The sequence below is a fragment of the Bidens hawaiensis genome, unplaced genomic scaffold, assembly GCF_021521415.1.
Source record: "Bidens hawaiensis isolate Kalapana, Puna unplaced genomic scaffold, B.hawaiensis_p1.1 tig00021047_1, whole genome shotgun sequence".
Taxonomy (NCBI): Eukaryota; Viridiplantae; Streptophyta; class Magnoliopsida; order Asterales; family Asteraceae; genus Bidens; species Bidens hawaiensis.
This window is the reverse complement of record NW_027493261.1, coordinates 37,690-64,379: the sequence shown is the minus strand read 5'-3', so window position 1 is coordinate 64,379 and position 26,690 is coordinate 37,690. Positions and strand designations below refer to the sequence as shown.

The 26,690-nt window shown below is 33.6% G+C and overlaps 1 protein-coding gene and 1 pseudogene across 1 annotated transcript; both read right to left on the bottom strand.

The window, feature by feature from the left end:
* Positions 1–5,063: 5,063 nt before the first annotated feature.
* Positions 5,064–6,643, bottom strand: LOC143562669 (WD repeat-containing protein RUP2 pseudogene; annotated as a pseudogene).
* A 6,381-nt stretch (positions 6,644–13,024) lies between these two features.
* LOC143562668 (transcription factor LAF1-like) lies at positions 13,025–14,132 on the bottom strand. The gene is made up of 3 exons (XM_077050411.1): positions 13,985–14,132; positions 13,735–13,864; positions 13,025–13,635 (listed from the first exon to the last, which is right to left on the bottom strand). The coding sequence occupies exons 1-3, from the start codon at positions 14,088–14,090 to the stop codon at positions 13,092–13,094; spliced, it is 780 nt and encodes a 259-aa protein (XP_076906526.1). The 5' UTR covers positions 14,091–14,132; the 3' UTR covers positions 13,025–13,091.
* Positions 14,133–26,690: the final 12,558 nt, after the last annotated feature.

Sequence of the window (26,690 nt, the reverse complement as noted above, 5' to 3'; positions counted from 1 at the left end):
TTGACAAACAAAGAAGTTTCCAATATGTAAAATGAAATTTTGGTGCAAGAAAAATGTATGCAAGTGATAGGAGTGAGGCTAATGTTTTTGTATATATATAATATACAGACATATATGTATATAGCAAAGGTAAAAACAATTATATCACTTAAAAGGGCATTGTTTAGAATAAAATAAATTGTTGGCTTCAATTTAATGCATAAAAAGTCATCTCCTACAAAGAAAATGAATTAGTCTTGCTAACTAGCTAGAAGGTTATTTTTCTGGAGCTACTTGCATAAATAATTACCATTTCTTTTTAATTAATTAATTTCCATCTCAATAACACCATTTTCATGCAAGAAAAAACTTGGAAGTTTCAGAAAAAATCATACTAAGGTAATCTTGCAAGTTAAGTTAACCAACTTTTAAGTGTCACGACAATGCAACGTAATACAGAATCAGGCATAACATGAGTCAAAGACCGTAGACATTATTAGATAACATAGTCATTAATCCAAGAATACACAAATTAAACAACAGTATTTCTAATATTAAATAATGACAAGATGTAATCCAATAACGTCGATCATTGCTTTGATAGGATAACATGTTTGGCCGAGTACCTTTAATTGCAACATATTAACATTTTGAGGGTTTTTATTTATTTCTTTTATAGTTTAAAATGGTTTTATAACGTGTGTTCATATGAGTAGAGAAATGACAATAGGCCGTGTAATTGGAAAAATAAATTTTGAACGACATTGTTCGGCCACTAACTGCCTAATCATCTTCATTTCACCCTCGGGCCGAAACCACCCATAGGTGAGAAAACACATCGGTCCAAACACATTGTCATTATTTAATGTGAAATTATAATCAATAATTTGTCTAATATCGTTATCTTTATTTGAAAATTACACATGCATAATGACCAAATCAATATATGCTTATATCATCCATTGACTGATGGCCAACATGGCGTGCATGGCTCTTCAGAAGGTTAAACTAATCTAATTAATACTTTTGGTTAACCAGTAGACATTATAAATATTCACCGCTTATAAATTAATATAGGATTCACACGTACCTAAAACTTGCATACAAGGTCAAAATGTGAAATGTGAAAACTATATCCATAGTTAAAGTTATCATTTAGTTCTAACTTATTGAAGTTTACTACATCATTAATCAATGTTTGTTGATAGCCAATTCAACCTTTTTGGGTACTAAAGTCGATATTAATATTGGAGCCAGAGTTGATAATTTAGACACGATACACGAATACAAGACACAAACCTACACGACTTTAACAGGTATCGGTATGGCCTTAACATGTTTCGTGTACTAAATAGGTAGACACGAATCGACTTGTTAATGTTCGTGTCTAAACATGTAAAATACTCGTTTACCTGTTAAGTACCCGTTAGTATCTGCTCAGATTTTGTTATATATAATAACATAATATTTTATATACCCTTAAGCTAACCATAAATTTTTATCCAAACAATTGAACACGGCGCACATCATTCCAATCCAACATCAAGCAGACGGCGCACAAACCATTCTTAGATCCTCTATCTGGATTTCCGGTAGTCTAGTGGTTTCCCTCCACATATCCAGTAGTCGCCACCATTCGATTCTCCGGTCTACCTCTCCACATCTCCAATTCTCTGGCAGCTCGGTCTCCTCGCAGTTGCAGGTTCGTGTTTCTAAATAGCTCTTATATATCGTGTCTTATCGTCTCTTATCATGTGTACCATGCACGATAAGTTTTTCGTTTCGTGTACAAGTATACATGTTTCGTGTCTGTGTCTTATCGTGTTAATGTCTACACGATATGCCATTCCTAATTGAAACCCTTTTAATCGAAGCAAATATTTCTTTCCTTTGGATCCTAACACGCTCGAATATGATAAGACACACTTTTGTGTATATGATTTCTACAAGTCACACGCATTGATTTTAAGTTAGTTTTAGTTATAAAATAATTATTTTAGAAAGGGATAAAAAAGTTAAAATAAACTCTTCCAAGTATCGATCTAGTTTTTGGTGTCCTTGTCAAAATCTTAAATTTAAGAAATTATAATCCTTAAAGTTTGGCCCTTAAATATGAGAGCTTAAAGCTTCAGTTCATTTATTTATTTACCTTTACAATCGAGTTTCATCTGACTCGCACCCGATATTTATCGAATTTTTGTCTACGTTAGTCTTTACCGAGCTCATTCCTAGATCACATAATGAAAGATTCTGCTGGTGAGACAAGATCGAGTTTCTTTAATGAGAATTTGCTGGGGAACTCATTAGAATAATTAGTAAGTAATCTACTGCATTGGCCGGTGCAACGTGTTACAGATCGTTTATAATATATCCTGGTTTTGGTTTATAATTTTTAATGACGTAAATAGTGTTTTAAGTTCTAGATTCAAATCAAATCACAAGAACAAATCATGGATATTTTTCTACTAGACTTATATACATATAAATAATTAATTTTTTTATAAGTAAACTAGCTAAATGCATTAATATGGATTTATGAATTCAACAATAATCGAGCAGTGATACAGTAAACCATGGTTAACAATCCGTCAACTATAACTCGTGCCATCAGCGACAACAAGCAAATTGATGCCCCATGACCGGTAACCAAGACCCTCTGGTGGTAAAACACGAGCAACAACAGCCAAGTTGTTGGTCCTACACGTGCAATCGAGGCCTTCTATTGGCAACATTCAAGCAACCACCAGCGAAGCTTCATTGAGGCCAAGGGTGGCCCCGGCCCCCTTGTTTTTGTGTGTAGTAGTGTAAATTTACCCGTATTCGGCCGAAAATTTTTATACGTAGTGTAAGCAACATAAACAACCAAGCTGATCAATGGCACCTAACCACTCGGAACTTTCTACAGCGCAGTAGCAAGCCAGGGCCGGCGCATAGGGATGGCGGGGTGGTCGACGGCCACAGGCCCGACACCCCGTTAGGCCCGAAATTGTTTTTAAAAAAATTATATTTATTTTTATTAAATAACAATATATATATATATATATATATATATATATTTAATGTTTAAATTTAATTATATGACCACTAGCTTGGTCTAGTGGCAAAGAATTTTTAATCTCAACCAAAAGGTTATGGGTTCAAGTCTCATTTGAGACATGTTTAATCCTATTTTTATACAAAAAAATTTTACACAACCCAAATTATAACCAAGTAACCTATATAAATATTTAATTGCTTAAACCAACAAAATACTCCTTTTTAATTATGGCCCAAAAAAATTGTCGCCTTCGGCCCAAAATGTTTTTTGCTTTCTCGGAGCCAGGCCTGAAGCAAGCTAAGATAGTAGCTCGTTGTAGAATAATGACAACCCCGTGAGATGTTATGTATTATTAATCAACCATAACAAACTTAAATTTTTATGTTAAATTTCATCTCTATGGGATTAAATCCCGAGTTATTGTGAAAAAAAAAAACCAATGAGATTATGGAAGTAAATATTCTTGCATTTATTGCTATTGCACTGTTCATTTTATTTCCTACTGCTTTTCTACTTATAATTTACGTAAAAACAGCCAATCAAATTGATTAATTACTTTAAATGAAACTTGACTTCTGAATTCTATTATAATAACAAACTAAGTTTTTAAGGACTATGTATATATGTGTTGGTGACGGTTTCAAAAGGTTTTATTTTCTGTTGTTAAACGAATTGTTTTTGGTATTTGTTTTAAAGTTCATTTATACAATGTGACTTTTTCGTAATTTCTGAATATAACATAAGCCAAGCCGGTTTAATACTAGTACTAGATAACAGTATATCACATATATAACTATAGTTGTTTATGTACAAGGTTAGTAAAAAATCATAATCACTAATATTTCCAATGGTGTTTTTTTTTGTCGTTAATTTGGTCTTTACCACATGAAAAGTGATGGAAAGTTAGAAACTTAAAATGTCAACTTCCATAAGATTTATTAATCAATTAATAAACAAAAATCTACCATCATTTTAAAACTATTTAGAAGAACCAACCCCCATATTGTTTATTCAGCAGACTTCATACTTTCAACTTTTTATATTTTTGTTTTTATACTTTCTAGATTAAAATGTCTGTAACTAATAATGCAAACAGGCCATAATATTTTGTTTATTCTTGGCATTCAACTACTTGTAATAATTAGGTCCCAAAGATGAAATAAGCAGCGTGGATGTATGCTTACGTGTTGGGCCCCACGCTTCACTTTTGCTTGTCCATCAATTTTGTCTTTCTAGCCAAGGTAGAATTAGAAGGGCACAAATCGGTTAACTGGTTTTTTTATACCGGTTATTGGTAAAATCAATTTTGATCGTGTTGACCCATAACTGGTTCGGGTAATAACTAGTTTTCCTATCTTGAAAACCATAATCGATAATTAAACAGGTTAAACTATAACCGAAACCAGTTAACCGAAAAAAAACTGGGCAATTTAATAGAAAATAATAAAACCCTAAATAACTGGTTTTGATTAACCTGTTTTAAACCAGTTCGTTGCTCAATACTCCAAACCGGTTACTTAGGTAACACTAGTTAGATTTTTTTTCTTTTTTTTAAGTGTAAAATTCTCATTAAACTCAAAACGATTACAATAAAGTGGCAGGAAAATATGCAACAAGTTACGTTGCAACCCCCTTTAGAATCGGTCAGTTAATAGCCGAAACCTGTTCGGTTTCAAGAAATCGGTTTTTTTTTTTTTTTCGCGCACCACTAGCTCACTAGGTAGAATATTGTCTACATAATGAAATGCTTACGATGGGCTTTAGAAACAGGCTTGAAGCTTTTTGTTGAAATAATTGACAGAACACAAACTTCAACAAGATGCTTAAGATGGGCTTCAATATCATTAATTGATTTTAATATAAAACTAAACAAAACTACATAATTCATCTTTAAAATTTATCACTAGATTCAGGTTACATTCTTCATGTTTTAAAATCACTGTGGACATCCTTTAAGTTTCCTTTTTGTTTCAGTTCTTTCATTCTTTACCACTATCTTTGTTAGTTATATAGGTTAACTCCAAACATGTGCAAAACATATAGAGTGTTATAGTCTTTCATCATTTTATCTGTTACTTATGTTAAATAATAAACGAATAAGTCAAAAGCCATACCCTAATCAAACGGGTATATTCATCGTCTCCCCAAATCTCTACGGTATTCACATGTATTTTTCGTTGAATACTTTTACATATTCCTCAAACCCCCACTGTCTATTGGAATCAACGATTACACAACTAAATATGGCAGATGTGGCATTGAACCCGTTATTTAAGCTAATACCATCCGCAACTGAGACTCTCTCGCTAATCCTTAAGTAAATGAACCATAATTGTCCGACCATGACAACTGGCTGTAATTCGCCAATGATCTCCCAATAAAATTCATCGTTTACTCGTCAGTAAGTTTTAAAGCTCAAAGTGTACTATGAATCTCTATAGACAAACTATTAAATGCAAAAAAGTTTAAGGAACTAGAAGTTAAGGCATCTGACATGTTACATAGGAAATAATATGCTTTGTATGAGTTTTACAAAGTACTATTCTTAACTAGGAACAAATAATGTAACTAAAAACATATTTGTCACCTTTTAGTTAGTTAAATCACTTTCTTTTCCCGGTAAAAATCTTTACAACTCCATCCGAACCACCACCCACTAATGTGCACTCATCCTCACCCATTTGGCTCCAACACACCCCACTCACGAACCCGTGTTCGGACCTGGCTCCACCTCCTGGTCCGAACTGGTGAACCCATATAGGTCCGAACTGGTGGACCCATATGGGTTCACCCCATCTTTTATCATACACAAACACCTCATTGCTCTCCGACCCACACCCAATTAACCCTTGATTTCTCCAAATTGATAACCCGACAAACCTTCGCTCGTTCGTATGCCCTTTGTACGTCCGAATTAATCGTTGATTTTCTATGTCTCACATTTTCAAACACCCGTCGGTGCCCGATGTCATCACCGTCCGATCATCCAAAAATCTCGTGTAACTAACCGTTCGTCGATGCCCATCGAAAACCGCAACCGGGTCAACAATTTTCCGCACATCGTAAACATATGCTTTTCGGTCCGCACATCCAATTGCCAATAACATGCCGCCAAATGGACTAAACTCCACACAACAAACCGGATTCCCAAATTGAACCTCGGCCACACATTTCCCACCATCATGACGTGGGTCCCATATATGCATGGACCCATCATCAGACCCAGATACTCCCACAACTGGGTCCACATGGGAATAATCCATACTCCAGACCCGCCTGCCCGAGTGCTCGTCGCGCTCGAACACCGACATCTGGGTCTCGAGATCGTATTCCATGATAACCCCATCGTAGTCCGCGGAGCCCATGGTTCGCCCCGCGGACCCGGGTTTCCATTTAAGACTACTAAGCTTCGCGGGGGTGGTTATGTAACATTGACATGTGGTATCATGGTTGGAATTTATGTTATAGATTCTAATCTTTCTAGCAATGCCTCCGGTGGCGAAAAGCGTGCCCGAAGAGTTGATTTCGACGACTCCAAGGGTGTTGATGATGTGTCCGGTGTTCGACGATGAAACGACGCCGGAGACGTGGAAGTCCCACTCGAATTTAGGTGGTGGTGTTGGGTGGTTCATGACTTCATGTCATGATGGTGGTGGTGGTGGATGATTTTTGGTTGGATTTGGATATTATATGGGGTCCTCTATACCAATGAAAATGTTACGTTTGTAATAGTATAAGTAACGAATGGATAGATATGCATGGTTGTATATTGTTCTTATGTGTATATATGTTCACCAATTATATTATTTCAACAAGGAACTTCTAATAAATGGTATTTGTCATTTTCATTTATTACAAGTGTTTAGGTTAGTTGATGAATTTGAGGTGCATAAACTATAAAGTTGCCTTAATTTATTATTTTACATCTTTTCATACACATATTAGATTGTTTTATCTAACTACAGTATTACACTACCAGAATCAGAGGCTAAGATGACGTGATTAGCCTCAAATTATTGTAGTGCTATACATTATATACGGTATAAATATAGGATTGTGAGACGTTTAGGGTTAGTTGAGGTATTTTTTAACCGATCTAAACATTTGAATATGATCTAAGTAGGTTCGTGCCATTGGACTTGATGTATTCTTGTGGCCCCTCCTTTACAACTGGGAGGGGGCATCCACTCTACGTAGAGGTTCTCTTGATTTAAAACCATACTCTTTGTATCTATCTTCTCGACTATATTTTTCCCTTTTTATATATATCAGACAAATTTTATTATTATCATTATATACGTTATTGACCTCACCGTTAAAAGATATATGGGCTCTTCGTCTCACCTTTAACTTGTTCTTTGTATGTAACAACTTAAATTCAAACTTCAAAACCGATCGGTTTGTAACAAAGAAAATACGTACTAAAGGAGATTATGTCTACTTAATCACTAGTCATAAATGTTTTTTTTTTGTACCTAAGTAGAGAATGAGGGAGAAAAGAGACATGTTTGAATGTGTATTATTAAGAGAGGGAATGGCGGTTGTTTTTGTACCTCAAGTATTGGATGTGGCGGTTGTCTTTGTACCTCAAGTATTGGATGTGGCGGTTGTCTTTCCAAGTCATATCCTCTACCTTTTGGCCTCAAACACCAAACTCACATTAATTCATCTAACTTTTTTTTCTCTCATAAAAAGTTTACTCTTTAATTAATTTTATATATGTTTTGAGGTCTAATATATCTTTTTGTTAATAATTTTACTACAATATAGTAATAGTTTAAATTTTATTTTAATTTAATTGGATGATGATTTTCAAAATTAATAACTGACGGTGACGATGGTGATGGACATGGTGGCACGAGTGTGCCAAAGATAGGGGAGATGAAGTGTTGGGGAGAGACAATCAACGGTGGGGGTGGGGTGGCGACAAGCTGACAACAGAAGAGGATGAGAGAAGTGGTGCGTGGGGATAGATGGGGGACGATTGGCGGGAAAAATAATCTTCACTACAAAACAAACACACAAACAAATAAATAAAAAGGTTAAACCAATGATAGTGTGTTTACTTATTACTCTATTAGATTTTATGCTTTACTCATGTATAAAAATATAACTATAATTTATTACTAAAAGTGAATATAAAATATATAATTATGGCTTATATTTTATCCATATCTAATGATATAATTAACATCTGGTATTAGAACGTATGTTCATTATATCAAATTCAATCATGACTTGAATTTCGCTCTTTTGGTTTTGGTTATATCGGTTTCTGAATTAAATAAATTCGTTATTTGCATAACCCTAAAACTTGTTTTGCTCTGAGATCCTAATTTTGCAGAATCAATCCTCACTGATCAAATTAACAACCTGATGTGAACTTTTCGAATATCCTCATTTGTTAAAGTTTTCATGAAAAATTTTGCATCTTACATATGGCCGATTTAAAGCCCAAATGATAGGCCCAAGAATTAACTCTTTTAAGTTTCGCATATAAACTTTCGTGATAGCCCAGTATGCGTTAAATAATTTCACATACAGCCCAAATTCAATTTTTTAAGTCCACATATGCATGTCAAAGTTAGGGGGTGTTTGAGATTGCTTCTTTAAAATGTTTTTTGCTTTTTAGAGAGACAAAATGTTCAAAATGTCCCTTCAAAAGCACCAAATTGAAACTTTTAGGTGCTTTTGGATGGACATTTTGGACATTTTGTCTCTCCAAAAAGCAAAAAACATTTTAAATAAGCAATCCCAAACACGCTCTTAATTCATATGACAATATGACATAAAACTATGTTTAATTGAGCATTTTAACGGGTAAGTTTCATAAACATGTTAGAACTATTCAGAGACTACCTATTAATTTGCATGTATCATGTTGGTTCGTCACAAGATTTCCATGCAACCCGTTAGTTGATCTTGTACATTGTTTTTCCTATGCCCTTATGTGTGATATTATTTTTCCAACAAAATCCTTGTGTGCCTCACATAATTTTCGTGTGACCAAATGAAGTATTAAACTTTTAGAGGCCTCATACTTTCGCAAGCATTCGAATGGTAACATTCTGCATAAACATTCGACATGTTTGGCTTAAGCTTTTTAATAGCCTAACTTACAAACAACCAAAGCTTTCATATGGCTTAAACTTTCAAATGTATGAACTTTTGTATAAATAAACTTGTGAACAACCAAAACTTCCGTATAGCTTACTTACATAAGCCACAAACTTCCGTATAAACTTGTGTACGCCATAACTTTCATACGTCTCTTGAGGTCGATAAATGCAATAATTCTTTCCCGTACAATTGAATACCACCATCCAAAAGTGTTGTAGACTTTCACGAGAGGTTCTTTGAGACATCATCAAAAGCTCACCTTCCACGTCCAGGGGAAATCTGTATGCTAGTTGATGTGTATCATTGATGTACACTTATACATAGTGTTGCACCAAACGTTTGTGTGTCAACTATGTTGTATGTCAAACTTCAAGCATCGATGCAGACACAATGGTAGTGAGTATTCCTGTACTACGCATGGTCGTATAAAAAAGTCATCGTCGGAACTTGACAAGAAATCCATATAATAAAAAAAAAAATAACACTATCAATAATAAAAATGAAAGTCATGTTCAAATGAAGCTTGTATAGAAATGCATGTAATATTGCAACTCCATTAAAAAGCCCAACTTTTAGAACCTTTTTATCTCTTCACAAATAACTATGTATCCCATACATAGGCCTTTACTCTTTACAAGCACACCTTTATGAAGTCCTTTTTTTTGTGAATCTTGATCACTAAGGGACTTTTGACTATAAAAAATATATGTTCAACATTGGGGCTTACAATAATTTATTCAAGATTGGGGCTTAAGATGACGAGAGTTTAAACATTTATGAAGTTCATATTATACTAAAGGGTTTTTATTTTCACTAAAATTATCTCCCACTATAATATGTGTGAGTGTGTTTCTGTCAAGAATCATACACAAAACAATGTACTCGTATTTTCATGTGTTGGGATTTAAAAAATATACATATGTTTTTTACAAAATGGGCCTGATTTTTAAAACTCAGTTTTTCCTAGACAGCCACAGTTGAGTCAGCTTATATTCGATTAAGGGGGAAAAAAAGAAGAAGAAAAAAAGACATCACTAAGGTTATAGCTTTTGTAATGAATCCTACTTTGAAGATGAGTTAGAATATCAAACTTTAAAATATTTTAACTATAACTTATTTTATTTATTCATACGATATTAATAGTTAAATAGTTTATTATAATAAATAATGTGGTTATGAAAACTAAATGTAAAATATATTGATAGTATTGAAGAAAATTTGGAAAAAGTTTTAAATATGAAGTTTATTGAGTGTTACTAATACGCCACATAACACATTTTTAAGAGAAAAACGCCTATACATCGCACATAGTCTAAGAAACACAAAAATACACAAGACTGACCCTGGTGCATGTCATAACGTGTTGGAAAAAACATATAGATTTGAGAAGTTTTAGTTGTGACAAGGGACAAATAACCATATATTGATCGATAAATACATGGATCGGTTGCGACACGAGGAATGGAAAATCATGTCTTTACGTAGAGGTTTTTTTCCCGATTCTTAAATTTTAAATTTTTGGTAAAAGCATTGCAAAATAGAACCATGAACTATAAAAAGAACCTCTTTTGATACACTCCAATTCAACTAGTCTTAACAAAAGTTCAGATCAACAATTTTTGAAAAACGATGAACCAAAACAACCAAGTTGGTTCGGTGAGCCAAACTGGCGAAAACGATTTGTATGTTTGAACGGTTCGAAACATCTTTTTGACAAATGCTAAAATCACTAGTTTGTATTAAGCTATTAAAAACAATATAAATTATCATAGATATTATACATATGTATAATTGCATATCCAAATTGAAATATATTAATTAAATGAATAAATGTAAATGATTGATCCGGTTTACAACATTGGTGTTAAGTACCAACTATCAAACCATGAACCAAACCGTTAGATCGTGTGTTTTTTTATTTTTTACAAAACGTGAACCAAAATATAAATACCAACCGACCAACCTAATAGACTTGCTTCGGTTTAGACGGTTCAGTCGGTTTTTACAAGCACCCCTACTATTTGGATGTTAATTTATTTAAGTTTTATTCAACAACCTTGAATACTAATGGTAAGCATGCATTTATGATTTAACATCACCTAATGATCCCCATGTTCCACTATTGATTTATTTCTATTGTATTATGATTATTATCATATGAAATTAGTGGTGGTCAACTAAGGATAAGAGAGGAGGGTCATTAAGGTAATATAATAAATAAAAAAGTTCAAGTTGACTCTATTCATTGGCTCTATGTCCATATCCAACTGTTTCTGTTCTTATTCTTATAAATTTATAATTCTATAAAATTATAAATACCACCAAAGTTTCAAAAACCATTTTCATATTCATATTTCATCAACCTTTACACAAAGATTTCATCTTTTTAAAATCTTGAACCATGAAATCATATTTTGTTATTATGTTGATGATCTTTATTGCAACTTTACATTTTGGGAATTGCAGGATGATCAAGACCGAAGCGAATGAAGAAACAAGAGAAAGATTGTTATCAAGAAACTTTCTTTTTTCATACAAGAGGCAGTTAAGTGCGAGTTCGTATCGTTTCAAGCAATATCGAAGGAGTAGTGGCGGTCGACTGTATGAAACTGAACAACTTGTACCTGGTGGACCAAATCCACTTCATAATGCTCCCCAGAGAATGACCCGAGTTAACTTTTTAGTGGGTTAGACGAGTCTATCGATTATAGAAAGCTTAAAACCTTCTAATTAGATCCTAGACACCCTTGGTCATCCTTCATGAGACTCGAAAATGGTCTAACGATTTAACCGAGGTTGCACACCATAAACAATCCAGAGACTCAGTATCGGGTATCAAAGTCGACTGTTTAATGGGAATGCAACTTCCGGAACGAATGCTACCAATGGCTTTCATCTTTTCCTTCCATAGACTTGATAGGTCAGATTTAAATTTCCACCACCATTTCACAAGGCTGAAATCTTTGCTTTTAAACTTCCTACACCGTCATCGAGACCCCCTTGATCTTTTAATGATAGAATCCTATCCAACGCGATCCAACAAATCTTTCGGTTTTGAGTATCACCATCCCAAAGAAATAATTTTGTATGAGCCAAACATGACCTACTTTTTTATTGAACTACCTTTCTTCTACATATAAAAGTTTTGAATTATACTTTTTAAAAGATTATAAAGATTTTTCTCAACTTGAAAGTACTATCTCTAAGTATAAACTTGAAAATAACTTCTTCATAGAGTTGACACATGGAGTTGATCAAGTCAGATAGGCTTGTCATGTATTGTTGTTTATACATATACCCATCACTTCAAAGACTAAGAAGTTCTAATAACTAATAAACTGTGTACTTAATATTACTATTTATTTTGTAAACGGTGTTGTAGTATTAAATTCCCAGAAATAAAATAGACGTCTTTATTTATTTGTTTGGAAAACCTAATGTTTTCCTTGAGATAAAAAAAAGACATGTATTGTCGTTTATATAAATAACCATCACTTCAAAGACGCTAAGTTCTACTGACAACTAATAAACTATGTACTTAATATTGTTATTTGTTTTGTAAACGGTGTTGTTGTATTTCCCACAAATTAAAAAGACGCACGTCTTTATTTATTTTAGTTGAAAAACCTAATGTTTTCCTAGTGATAAAAAAAGACATGTATTGTTGTTATTACAAATAACCATCACTTCAAAGACATTAAGTTCTACTGATAACTAATAAATTATGTATTTAATACTCTAATTTGTTTCCACAAATGAAAAAGACATCTTTATTTATTTAGTTGGAAAACCCAATGTTTTCGTGTAGATAAAACTACATGGATTTGTTTACATACAAAACAATTATATGGAAAAACATACACAGGAGTATTTTTCTAGTTATTATGATATAACATTAATGACAATCACTATACAAAATAATTGTTACTCTTCCTTGTTTAATAATCCTTATTCTTTACATATTTAACAAGTCTTCAATATTGAAATCTCCACCATTAAAGTTAAAAATTTGATCAATTTTCATTTGGGTATGAACCATATCTTCATTTGAATATTTGCTTAGACAATTAACTGTCTCACTGCTATATGTGGATCCTTGATCATTTAATACCAAATCATTCGCAAGGGCTTCTTGGTAAGTTAACCCGTTGCTAATCCCATCCGTGCATATTGAACTCTCATGTCCGTTGAACTCTTCTAGGCTAAGCCAATCCGCAAATAAAATCTTTGGCAATTTGTTGACTTTCGTGATATCAGATGATTCCAAACTCGGGTTTGGTGTAACTGAGTTTGTGCATGATGATAATGATGATGATGGTGATGGTGATGTTGATGTTGAGGACCCTGTATGTACCGTGTTTGAGTAGTTTGTACATTCTTGTTTAATCTGACTATCAAGATGTTCTGGTTTTGCCACTCGCTTTTTCAGATAAGAATGCCAGTGATTCTTTATCTCATTATCGGTGCGACCGGGTAAATGTTTAGCTATTAGAGACCATCTGAATATATTAATTTACCAAAATAAATAATTTGTACCATCAAGAAAAACTGATCAAAATCATTTACGAAAATAAATAATTTGTGGTCATTATGCTTACTTGTTGCCTAAAAGGCCATGAAGGGTTAGAATAGTTTCTTCTTCTTGCATTGAAAATGCTCCTTTCTTTAATCCCAGTCGTAGATAATTAATCCATCTTAATCTGCAACTTTTTCCATTGCGTTCCAAGCCTATACGTGCGGCACAAACAATTAGGATTGATAGTCATATAATGCTTAAAAGAAAACGAAAAGTTAAATGCTTTGCGTTACTTGAGGTTGAAGAAAGAGCATATTGAATATAAAAGTTACCTGCATTAATAGGGACAGCACTCCAACAACTATGACCATAGTTCATCACATAATCTCTTAGCTTTTGGTCCTCATCAGGAGACCATAACCCTCTCTTATGCTTCATCTTCGGCTTCTTTGATTGCTTGCACCTCAAGTCACGAGCTTTTAAGCGAATAAAAGGCTAAGGATCGAATTGAGAAAGAGAGAAGTTGATGATGAATGCTATGATGAACAACTGAGATTATGTATGGTTTGGCATTTATATAGAAATCAATGACTCTCTGTTATATATATTATGCATTTGATTAATATCTAAATGGCCTCTACCCAACACCATATGGATTAAATTATGCATTATATCAAGACTAAAAACATATACAAATTAAAGTCAAGTAAAACCAGACATAATAGAGACATTTATTTTTATTATGACTAATTGCTATGATTTTTTGGTCCATTTATGAATTATGACGATAGCATTACAATTTCTTGGAATCTAATATGAACATCATCAAACAGTTGGCCACAAACTTGGTCAATGACTATATGCATGAACCTTCAATCATTAAGCAATACAAATCATAAGTATCTTCATTTGGTGTGTTAGAGCAAAGGAACGTGTCAAAATCATTTTTAAGTAGACAAACGCGTAACACAAGTGAGCGCACAGACGTGCTTTCTTTGTGATACACGAGGTGGGAGTTACGTATTCTAAATTTCTAACATTTTGACGCAGGGAGGAAGCAAGTAATCAAAAATTAGTATCTTATTGAATAATGTAACCACTTCATCAGACTTCATTTTAGAGGGTAAGTCTAAATATTGCTTGCAAAGACTAAAAGTGTTGACAAGTAATCATGAAATTGACTTTCTACAAACGCTCAAATTAATCAAATAAGAGATTCATGTGTTTTTACAAATAAAGATTACTAAGAATGAGATATAATCTCGACTTCCAAATGAGCCTCTAAATGAAAGAATTCATGTCCGACTATTGGAATGTCACATATGATTCGGCTTGTCATGACCTTTTCATCAGTTATGGGCATGTAACTTTTAAAGCTGTGTCCCGACTAGTGGGTCTAAATACGTGTATGTTACTCTTGGATCTAACTTCGTATCATATCTCTTTCTAGAAATTAAATCTATATACGCAGTAACGACAACACAAAATTTTCAAAGCAATAGAATAAGCCGAATGAGAAAAGTGAGCTTCGCATGCACGATTTTTATATATCAACAAATGTTTGACTAACCTTATTATATTGGAATGATTCTTGTTATCAAAACTATTCAAGTCATCGCCAATCAAAAAATCGACTTATTTATTTCAACAGATATGATAATTAACAACTTCAATTAAATACTAACCCATATGTCTTTAAGAATATAAAAAAAATAATAAGAGAGATTAAGTGACAATTATAAATGGAACATGTGATTAATTATTCATATATTTGGTTGTTTCAAGTTGGCCTAGTAACCTACGATTAACCTTTCATAATTTTCTTCTTAACCATTTCTTTATCAACTTATGTTATAATCTTTTATTAGTACTTGTCATTTAGTATAATTATGTAATTATTTGTTATTAACACATCACCTCTCTTTGGTTATAGCATGTCATGAATTTTGTCGTTATGATGGATCGATTGCATCAAATGATAAACCGATAAAAATTTATTATAGCAAGTTAATGTAAATAATAAATAACTGGTTATGTATAATTCGATAAAAAACATACAACTTGTTTACAACTTTCTTAGATTTGGTGCATTAAGCTAAGATATAAGAAGGTATCTAATTAATGGGTCAAATGATTTAAGCGTTCTTTTAGACATACACATTGGACGAGGGCAAACCAAAGCAAATGGTTTGGGAACTCCGCTAAAATGGTTTTCAATAATTAGTTAAACGTGTACGCGCATATACTGAGTCGAATTCTGATCTTGCGCATACACAGATATGTAATTTAGTTGAAGCACATATGAATATTAGTTTTTGTTATTGTGAACTGCGTATATGTAATGTAGCAGAAACATGTACATATGAATGGGACATACATATGTGTTGTTCTCTACCAAATCAAGATTCTTTCTTCAATGGCCAGAAGTTTCTATACATGAAAAAGTTTTCAAATAATCAAAATAAAGCCATTGACTTATTGTAGCAATTGTTTAATCATGCATAGTTAATAGTTATATATTAGAGGTTTTTGATCTAGTTCTTACAAAAAAAAATTATAGTTCTCATAAAATCCAAATCCAGCCTGTATATATATATTGATGATATTGGACAAAAGTCCATGGCTGCAAACTTGCAGCAAACATTTAGTGTAGGCCCCTCTCCTTTTATACACACACATACTATATATACATATTTAATATTTTTAATGAAGTTTGTGTAGGTTTGTTGTTGTGGAAAAAAGTTAGGGTTTTTAAAAAATGATGTGACGATGATGTGTCGGTTTGTATGGATTTGTTGTTGTGGATGCTCTTAGAATTGTAGGCCATGTTATGAACGTTAACTTTGTTTGTTAACCTCGTTAGTTTTTTAGGGTTTCAATCAAGTGTTTATTAGAAGTGTCGGCTATAGTTTCCCTCTTTATTTGTAGTAAGAGACGTTTTTGTCACATAAGCAGTTCACGTCATAAAAAAACTAGCAGGGTTAACTTTTAAACTAAATCATTATTGTGATATAATTGTATAAATTATCACGCTATATCATTTAGTCGGCATTCTTTATTTCATAGAAATAATTAAATTATATATAAAATAAACACGTCAGCTTGTTTCCTTTCACAAGAACCATCTTAAATTTAGTTTATTTGTTCAACAATTATTTCTCAAAAGTACTATATAATAAATGTGATGGTTAGTTATATATAATGGTTATAAAAAAAGTAAAACCAATCATAAAGAAATGGAATGTCAATGGTTTTATAATATTAATCCAGCAGGCATTGTCAACCAGTGAACAACAGCCTTCCGTTCTAAGCTAACATTAAAAACTAGAAATCATGTTCTTTCACTGGTAAGCACCAATGAAATATGTCGTTGAAACGAATAAATTATTATTTTAATTAGTGTTGAAGAACTCGAACATCTTCACCGACAGAGCTCCCCTGAAGCCTGAGGTCAGCCACATTTTGGATGCAATAAGTCCAAGCTTGCTGTTTCTGTATAATTGTATTAGTATGTATATGTAACTATGTAAGTATTTGTTTTGGCCTTTGGTCTGTATGTTGGGCTAAAATCTGAACTTAAAAATTTTGTCAAGGTATGTTGTAAATGTATAAATATCATTAGGATATTAATATATAAAAATGTGATTATGAAGGTGTTTTCTCTTGATGGTGGGGTTGTGATCTAGAAGAGTTTGAAAGTAAATCAAAACTAACAGCTTGCAGCTAAGAAAACACTACTAAGGAAGTTGTTTGTGTGGATATTTTGTACAGATAATTTTTTGAGTGGTAAGTAACCAATATCACCAACCACATGGACATTTTATTGTGACACAGGGAACAAAAGTGAATGGATTTTAGATTTTATACATGATATTTTTGTTGGATAATTTACAGAATATACCAAAAAATAAATGTAGGAAAGTTTACTTGACGTGACGGATTACCGATTGATCCTAAGAGATTTTAACTTGTTTCCAACTCTCATAAAAAATACACGGTAATGTGTCGGTGAGTACGGATGTATAAAATACCGGTCAACATTTCTTATATTGAGTTTAAAAAATATGATAGAATTGTACTTTAAAAAAAATGTCAATGGTTAATGACGGATACAATACCAGTCAACATTTCTTATATTGAGTTTTAAAAATATAATAGAAATGTATTTAACCAAAAAAAAAATCAACAATAGACAGTTAAGGACAATGAAGGTGAATTAGGGTCAATATTGAGCAATTTATAAGATCATATTGGTTAATGGTGATCAATTAATGTCAAGCCAATAAGAGTTAATAAAACTAATGTTAAGGTTGTGTGAACCCCCCCCCCCCCTTACGACCCTGTTAAAAATTTGAAGCCCCACCCCTTACCGCCCCTCTCATGCAACCCCGGTGCGATGATACTCATGATCGGGTTAGTAAATCTCATCCATGTTATTTAGAAGCCCACAACAAGCAGTTTAAGTGAGGATGATTGATATTGGTTAATCATGGTCCATTATGACTTGTCATTCTAGGTTACAAGAAATCATGTTGGATATTAGCTTAATTATGTAATAACTAATATGTTTGATGATATATCCACAATAAACCGTTACTGCTAGGGGTGTATTTCGGGTTCGTTTTTCGGGTTTCGGGTTTTTCGGGTCGGGTTCTTCGGGTTTCAAAATTTTAAATCTTGACCCGAAACCCAACCAAAATCTCTCACGGGTTTTTCGGGTTGGGTTAATCGAGTTTCGAGTATTATATAAAACAAAACAAAAAACAAAAGAATTTTAAAAACTACAATGCTAAATTAAAACAACATATTATTCTTTGCTCATAAGCAAATAATCAAATAATAAACCAACATAACTTGATAAAACAATCCAAAAGAAGAGTAAAACTAACCATAATCATAATCGTCTTCAATCGGACGTGATCTAGTTGTTCGATTACGGTTGCTATTAGTAATAAACGAAAAACATAAATTAACAATAAACAATTGATCTATAATAGTTGAAATGACAACAATCGATTATGACAAAATTTGATAACGTTAGTGGCTAAGACTAAGCCTATTATACCTAAAAATATATTTAATTTCAAAACTAAAAGTTTATTCGGATTGACCCGAAACTTATAAATTAAACCCGAGAACCAACCCGAATTACTTCGGTTCGGGTTCGGGTTAGTCTTTTATCGGGTTCGGGTTTTTCGGGTTGGGTCAGTTCGGGTTCGGGTACGTATTTTCTCAGGTTGGATTTCGGGTTTCGGGTAAAAGTGACAGCCCTAGTTACTGGGCCACAATGATCATTAACGTCTTAGTGAGTTGGAATATAATAGACCATGTCATTTTAGATCATATCAATTATGCAAGTTGTTAGCACTTTATAGTGTCATCAATCAATGCTAAACTTGGTCAAATTTTGATAATGTTATTAATTGTTAGCAAACCTGGTAATTCATATTTATTTGTATAAATATATGTATCAAGATTAACTTGTTTGTCACTATCATATATAGACGTCTCTTTGACCATTCAAATAGTAACAAAACCTCTTCGAATAGGCACCTTTGCGAAATTTCACAATGGTTCGTTGGAAACTGACAACTGAAAAATCATGCTCCTTTGAATAGATGCGCCTTACCTGAATCAATGTTTTCCATGGAACCAACATGGAATGGACCACTCGAATCGTCACGACTCTTGAACCAAACTCAAGGATCGTTTCATGTCCTCGAACCAATCAAACCATAGTGAATTTATTCTATGTTTGTCTTTTCTATCTTTCGTAAAACTTAATTCAAAAATATACATTAAAGGACGATCAAATGGGGATAGTTACATTTTTAAGAAGTCCAAAATTTCAAATTTCAAAATCAACTCCATATAAGGATCTTAGATAGACATATGAATCATACCCAAAAATCCATACTAACAATGCTCTGTCCAGGGCCGGCCTTAGGGAAGGCGGGTGGTCGACGGCCCCCGGCCCGACACCCCGTTAGGCCCGAAATGTTTTAGAAAAATTATATGTATTTTTATAAAACCAATATGTATATTTAATGTTTAAACTCAATTACATAATAACTAGTTTGGCTTAGTGGCAAAGAAGTATGACAACCAACCAAAAAGTTGTAGGTTCTAGTCTCTTTTGAGACATGTTTAAAGCCTTTTTTTATACAAATGTTTTTTATACAACCCAAATCATAACCAAGTATGCCTATTTAAAAGTTATATTGTTTAAAGCCAACAAAATACTTATTTTACTTGAGGCCCAAAATATTTTTCGCCTTCGGACCCAAATTTTTTTTGCCTTCTCGAAGCCGGGCCTGGCTCTATCCTTTGCCTCCTTGTCCAACCGATAATTTTAAAGATTAAGAGCTAGGGTATTGTGATCGGAATGGAAGTATATATCAAATGTGAATCGAACGCTAAACCCTAATAGAGTCCAAATGTTCAGCTTACTTATTGCCTAGCGTGCCGTGAAGGGTCAGGATAGTCCGCTCCTCATGTGTAGTGAACATGCCGCGCTTTAATCCTGGCCGTAGATAGTTAATCCATCTAAGCCTGCAACTCTTTCCATTCCTTTGCAAACCTGAGAAGACAAAAACACAAAGTCAACTCCAAGATTGACATAATTTTCAAGAAAATGCAAATCCTTCATCACCAAACAGATCATGATCAAGAAAGTACTAGAAAAGATGTTATCTTTAAGCAGTTTGAATAATATCAAATTACCAGCATTAATGGGGACAGAACTCCAGCAGACAAGACCACGGTTAAGGATGTAGTCTCTTAGTCTTTGATCTTCATCAGGTGACCATAAACCTTTTTTGTGCTTTGGATTTAGATTTAAACCTTTTTTGTGCTTTGGATTTAGATTCACTGATGACTTGCACTTCATTTGACAAACAAAGAAGTTTCCAATATGTAAAATGAAATTTTGGTGCAAGAAAAATGTATGCAAGTGATAGGAGTGAGGCTAATGTTTTTGTATATATATAATATACAGACATATATGTATATAGCAAATGTAAAAACAATTATATCACTTAAAAGGGCATTGTTTAGAATAAAATAAATTGTTGGCTTCAATTTAATGCATAAAAAGTCATCTCCTACAAAGAAAATGAATTAGTCTTGCTAACTAGCTAGAAGGTTATTTTTCTTGAGCTACTTGCATAAATAATTACCATTTCTTTTTAATTAATTAATTTCCATCTCAATAACACCATTTTCATGCAAGAAAAAACTTGGAAGTTTCAGAAAAAATCATACTAAGGTAATCTTGCAAGTTAAGTTAACCAACTTTTAAGTGTCACGACAATGCAACATAATAGAGAATCAGGCATAACATGAGTCAAAGACCGTAGACATTATTAGATAACATAGTCATTAATCCAAGAATACACAAATTAAACAACAGTATTTCTAATATTAAATAATGACAAGATGTAATCCAATAACGTCGATCATTGCTTTGATAGGATAACATGTTTGGCCGAGTACCTTTAATTGCAACATATTAACATTTTGAGGGTTTTTATTTATTTCTTTTATAGTTTAAATGGTTTTATAACGTGTGTTCATATGAGTAGAGAAATGACAATAGGCCGTGTAATTGGAAAAATAAATTTTGAACGACAATGTTCGGCCACTAACTGCCTAATCATCTTCATTTCACCCTCGGGCCGAAACCACCCATAGGTGAGAAAACACATCGGCCCAAACACATTGTCATTATTTGATGTGAAATTATAATCAATAATTTGTCTAACATCGTTATCTTTATTTGAAAATTACACATGCATAATGACCAAATCAATATATGCTTATATCATCCATTGACTGATGGCCAACATGGCGTGCATGGCTCTTCAGAAGGTTAAAGTAATCTAATTAATACTTTTGGTTAACCAGTAGACATTATAAATATTCACCGCTTATAAATTAATATAGGATTCACACGTACCTAAAACTTGCATAAAAGGTCAAAATGTGAAATGTGAAAACTATATCCATAGTTAAAGTTATCATTTAGTTCTAACTTATTGAAGTTTACTACATCATTAATCAATGTTTGTTGATAGCCAATTCAACCTTTTTGGGTACTAAAGTCGATATTAATATTGGAGCCAGAGTTGACAATTTAGACACGATACACGAATACAAGACACAAACCTACACGACTTTAACAGGTATCGGTATGGCCTTAACATGTTTCGTGTACTAAATAGGTAGACACGAATCGACTTGTTAATGTTCGTGTCTAAACATGTAAAATATTCGTTTACCTGTTAAGTACTATTAGTATCTGCTCAGATTTTGTTATATATAATAACATAATATTTTATATACCCTTAAGCTAACCATAAATTTTTATCCAAACAATTGAACACGGCGCACATCATTCCAATCCAACATCAAGCAGACGGCGCACAAACCATTCTTAGATCCTCTATCTGGATTTCCGGTAGTCTAGTGGTTTCCCTCCACATATCCAGTAGTCGCCACCATTCGATTCTCCGGTCTACCTCTCCACATCTCCAATTCTCTGGCAGCTCGGTCTCCTCGCAGTTGCAGGTTCGTGTTTCTAAATAGCTCTTATATATCGTGTCTTATCGTCTCTTATCATGTATACCATGCACGATAAGTTTTTCGTTTCGTGTACAAGTATACATGTTTCGTGTATGTGTCTTATCGTGTTAATGTCTACACGATATGCCATTCCTAATTGAAACCCTTTTAATCGAAGCAAATATTTCTTTTCTTTGGATCCTAACACGCTCGAATATGATAAGACACACTTTTGTGTATATGATTTCTACAAGTCACACGCATTGATTTTAAGTTAGTTTTAGTTATAAAATAATTATTTTAGAAAGGGATAAAAAAGTTAAAATAAACTCTTCCAAGTATCGATCTAGTTTTTGGTGTCCTTGTCAAAATCTTAAATTTAAGAAATTATAATCCTTAAAGTTTGGCCCTTAAATATGAGAGCTTAAAGCTTCAGTTCATTTATTTATTTACCTTTACAATCGAGTTTCATCTGACTCGCACCCGATATTTATCGAATTTTTGTCTACGTTAGTCTTTACCGAGCTCATTCCTAGATCACATAATGAAAGATTCTGCTGGTGAGACAAGATCGAGTTTCTTTAATGAGAATTTGCTGGGGAACTCATTAGAATAATTAGTAAGTAATCTACTGCATTGGCCGGTGCAACGTGTTACAGATCGTTTATAATATATCCTGGTTTTGGTTTATAATTTTTAATGACGTAAATAGTGTTTTAAGTTCTAGATTCAAATCAAATCACAAGAACAAATCATGGATATTTTTCTACTAGACTTATATACATATAAATAATTAATTTTTTATAAGTAAACTAGCTAAATGCATTAATATGGATTTATGAATTCAACAATAATCGAGCAGTGATACAGTAAACCATGGTTAACAATCCGTCAACTATAACTCGTGCCATCAGCGACAACAAGCAAATTGATGCCCCATGACTGGTAACCAAGACCCTCTGGTGGTAAAACACGAGCAACAACAGCCAAGTTGTTGGTCCTACACGTGCAATCGAGGCCTTCTATTGGCAACATTCAAGCAACCACTGGCGAAGCTTCATTGAGGCCAAGGGTGGCCCCGGCCCCCTTGTTTTTGTGCGTAGTAGTGTAAATTTACCCGTATTCGGCCGAAAATTTTTATACGTAGTGTAAGCAACATAAACAACCAAGCTGATCAATGGCACCTAACCACTCGGAACTTTCTACAGCGCAGTAGCAAGCCAGGGCCGGCGCATAGGGATGGCGGGGTGGTCGACGGCCACAGGCCCGACACCCCGTTAGGCCCGAAATTGTTTTTAAAAAAAATTATATTTATTTTTATTAAATAACATATATATATATATATATATATATATATATATATATATATATATATATTTAATGTTTAAATTTAATTATATGACCACTAGCTTGGTCTAGTGGCAAAGAATTTTTAATCTCAACCAAAAGGTTATGGGTTCAAGTCTCATTTGAGACATGTTTAATCCTATTTTTATACAAAAATTTTTACACAACCCAAATTATAACCAAGTAACCTATATAAAAATTTAATTGCTTAAACCAACAAAATGCTCCTTTTTAATTATGGCTCAAAAAAATTGTCGCCTTCGGCCCAAAATGTTTTTTGCTTTCTCGGAGCCAGGCCTGTAGCAAGCTAAGATAGTAGCTCGTTGTAGAATAATGACAACCCCGTGAGATGTTATGTATTATTAATCAACCGTAACAAACTTAAATTTTTATGTTAAATTTCATCTCTATGGGATTAAATCCCGAGTTATTGTGAAAAAAAAAACCGATGAGATTATGGAAGTAAATATTATTGCATTTATTGCTATTGCACTGTTCATTTTATTTCCTACTGCTTTTCTACTTATAATTTACGTAAAAACAGCCAGTCAAAATGATTAATTACTTTAAATAAAACTTGACTTCTGAATTCTATTATAATAACAAACTAAGTTTTTAAGGACTATGTATATATGTGTTGGTGACGGTTTCAAAAGGTTTTATTTTTTGTTGTTAAACGAATTGTTTTTGGTATTTGTTTTAAAGTTCATTTATACAATGTGACTTTTTCGTAATTTCTGAATATAACATAAGCCAAGCCGGTTTAATACTAGTACTAGATAACAGTATATCACATATATAACTATAGTTGTTTATGTACAAGGTTAGTAAAAAATCATAATCACTAATATTTCCAATGGTGTTTTTTTTTGTCGTTAATTTGGTCTTTACCACATGAAAAGTGATGGAAAGTTAGAAACTTAAAATGTCAACTTCCATAACTGAAGAAACACTAAGTGACCCTGGGCAGATTACGGATAATCTGGGGGTTAAGTAATGTTTCCCACGAGAATGAGGTCCAGCAAAGAAAGTTGTTCTTCAGGTGACCTGCAAAACAGACACCGTAAGCTCGTCACTGAGAAGGGGGGGTTCCTCCTTGTGACCACCCTCCGGCGTGAGAATCAGACTAGATTGCTCTGAATATAAGTGTATATTAAGAGATTGCTAGAGAAGACAAGATAATGAGATATCAGATGATGTCCTTACCATTCCAAGGTGTTGGAGTATTTATAGCCGAAGGTAGGTTTCCTAGAAGGTACAGCCGGCTGAATAGTATTCCTGTTCTACCAACAGTGGACTACGCACAGGCCATGCTGGTTGGTGGATAGGCTACGGCCGACAGTGACAAGGTCGGCTGTATACTGTTCCTTTACTGCCGGCTATGCACTGTTCCACCAACTGTAGGCTGCGCACGTCCCATAGTAAGGGTTGGTGAGTAGGCAGCGGCTAATAGTGACAAACAGTACTAGAGGGTGCTCCTCCTCGTACTGTTGTCGGTGAGCTGTCACCCTGTGATTGGTTCATGGGCTGTTCTGGTCAGATCGTCTGTTTCGCCAATACCTTGGTAGGTATAGTACAAAAGATCTTCCAGAAGCATACGGACTGGCTCATTTAGGCGGGAGTATTCCCGCCTTGCTCATTCCTTCATGTGACTACTGAAGTAGCAAGAGTTAGTGCCTTGTGCGTGTAGCCTTGCTGTCAGTGCGGGTAGCCTTCCCTGATGGCTTGTATCCGCAACTACGGGAACAAGCTGGGTACTTCACCATTGGGAGGCTTTCCCTGCGGGTACAGCTGGCGTACTGCGCGTAAGGTCTTCTCTGAGCATGGTGGGTCCTGCGGAAGCAGTTGGTCGTTGCGCAGACGTCCCTGTTCAATATGAGTCTTGCGGGTCCAACTGGGCTCTGCTAGGACCTACCTCTTCAATAAGATTTATTAATCAATTAATAAACAAAAATCTACCATCATTTTAAAACTATTTAGAAGAACCAACCCCCATATTGTTTATTCAGCAGACTTCATACTTTCAACTTTTTATATTTTTGTTTTTATACTTTCTAGATTAAAATGTCTGTAACTAATAATGCAAACAGGCCATAATATTTTGTTTATTCTTGGCATTCAACTACTTGTAATAATTAGGTCCCAAAGATGAAATAAGCAGCGTGGATGTATGCTTACGTGTTGGGCCCCACGCTTCACTTTTGCTTGGCCATCAATTTTGTCTTTCTAGCCAAGGTAGAATTAGAAGGGCACAAATCGGTTAACTGGTTTTTTTATACCGGTTATTGGTAAAACCAATTTTGATCGTGTTGACCCATAACTGGTTCGGGTAATAACTAGTTTTCCTATCCTGAAAACCATAATCGATAATTAAACAGGTTAAACTATAACCGAAACCAGTAAACCGAAAAAAAACTGGGCAATTTAATAGAAAATAATAAAACCCTAAATAACTGGTTTTGATTAACCTGTTTTAAACCAGTTCGTTGCTCAATACTCCAAACCGGTTACTTAGGTACCACTAGTTGGATTTTTTTTCTTTTTTTTAAGTGTAAAATTCTCATTAAACTCAAAACGATTACAATAAAGTGGCAGGAAAATATGCAACAAGCTACGTTGCAACCCCCTTTAGAATCGGTCAGTTAATAGCCGAAACCTGTTCGGTTTCAAGAAATCGGTTTTTTTTTTTTTTTTTTTGCGCACCACTAGCCCACTAGGTAGAATATTGTCTACATAATGAAATGCTTACGATGGGCTTTAGAAACAGGCTTGAAGCTTTTTGTTGAAATAATTGACAGAACACAAACTTCAACAAGATGCTTAAGATGGGCTTCAATATCATTAATTGATTTTAATATAAAACTAAACAAAACTACATAATTCATCTTTAAAATTTATCACTAGATTCAGGTTACATTCTTCATGTTTTAAAATCACTGTGGACATCCTTTAAGTTTCCTTTTTGTTTCAGTTCTTTCATTCTTTACCACTATCTTTGTTAGTTATATAGGTTAACTCCAAACATGTGCAAAACATATAGAGTGTTATAGTCTTTCATCATTTTATCTGTTACTTATGTTAAATAATAAACGAATAAGTCAAAAGCCATACCCTAATCAAACGGGTATA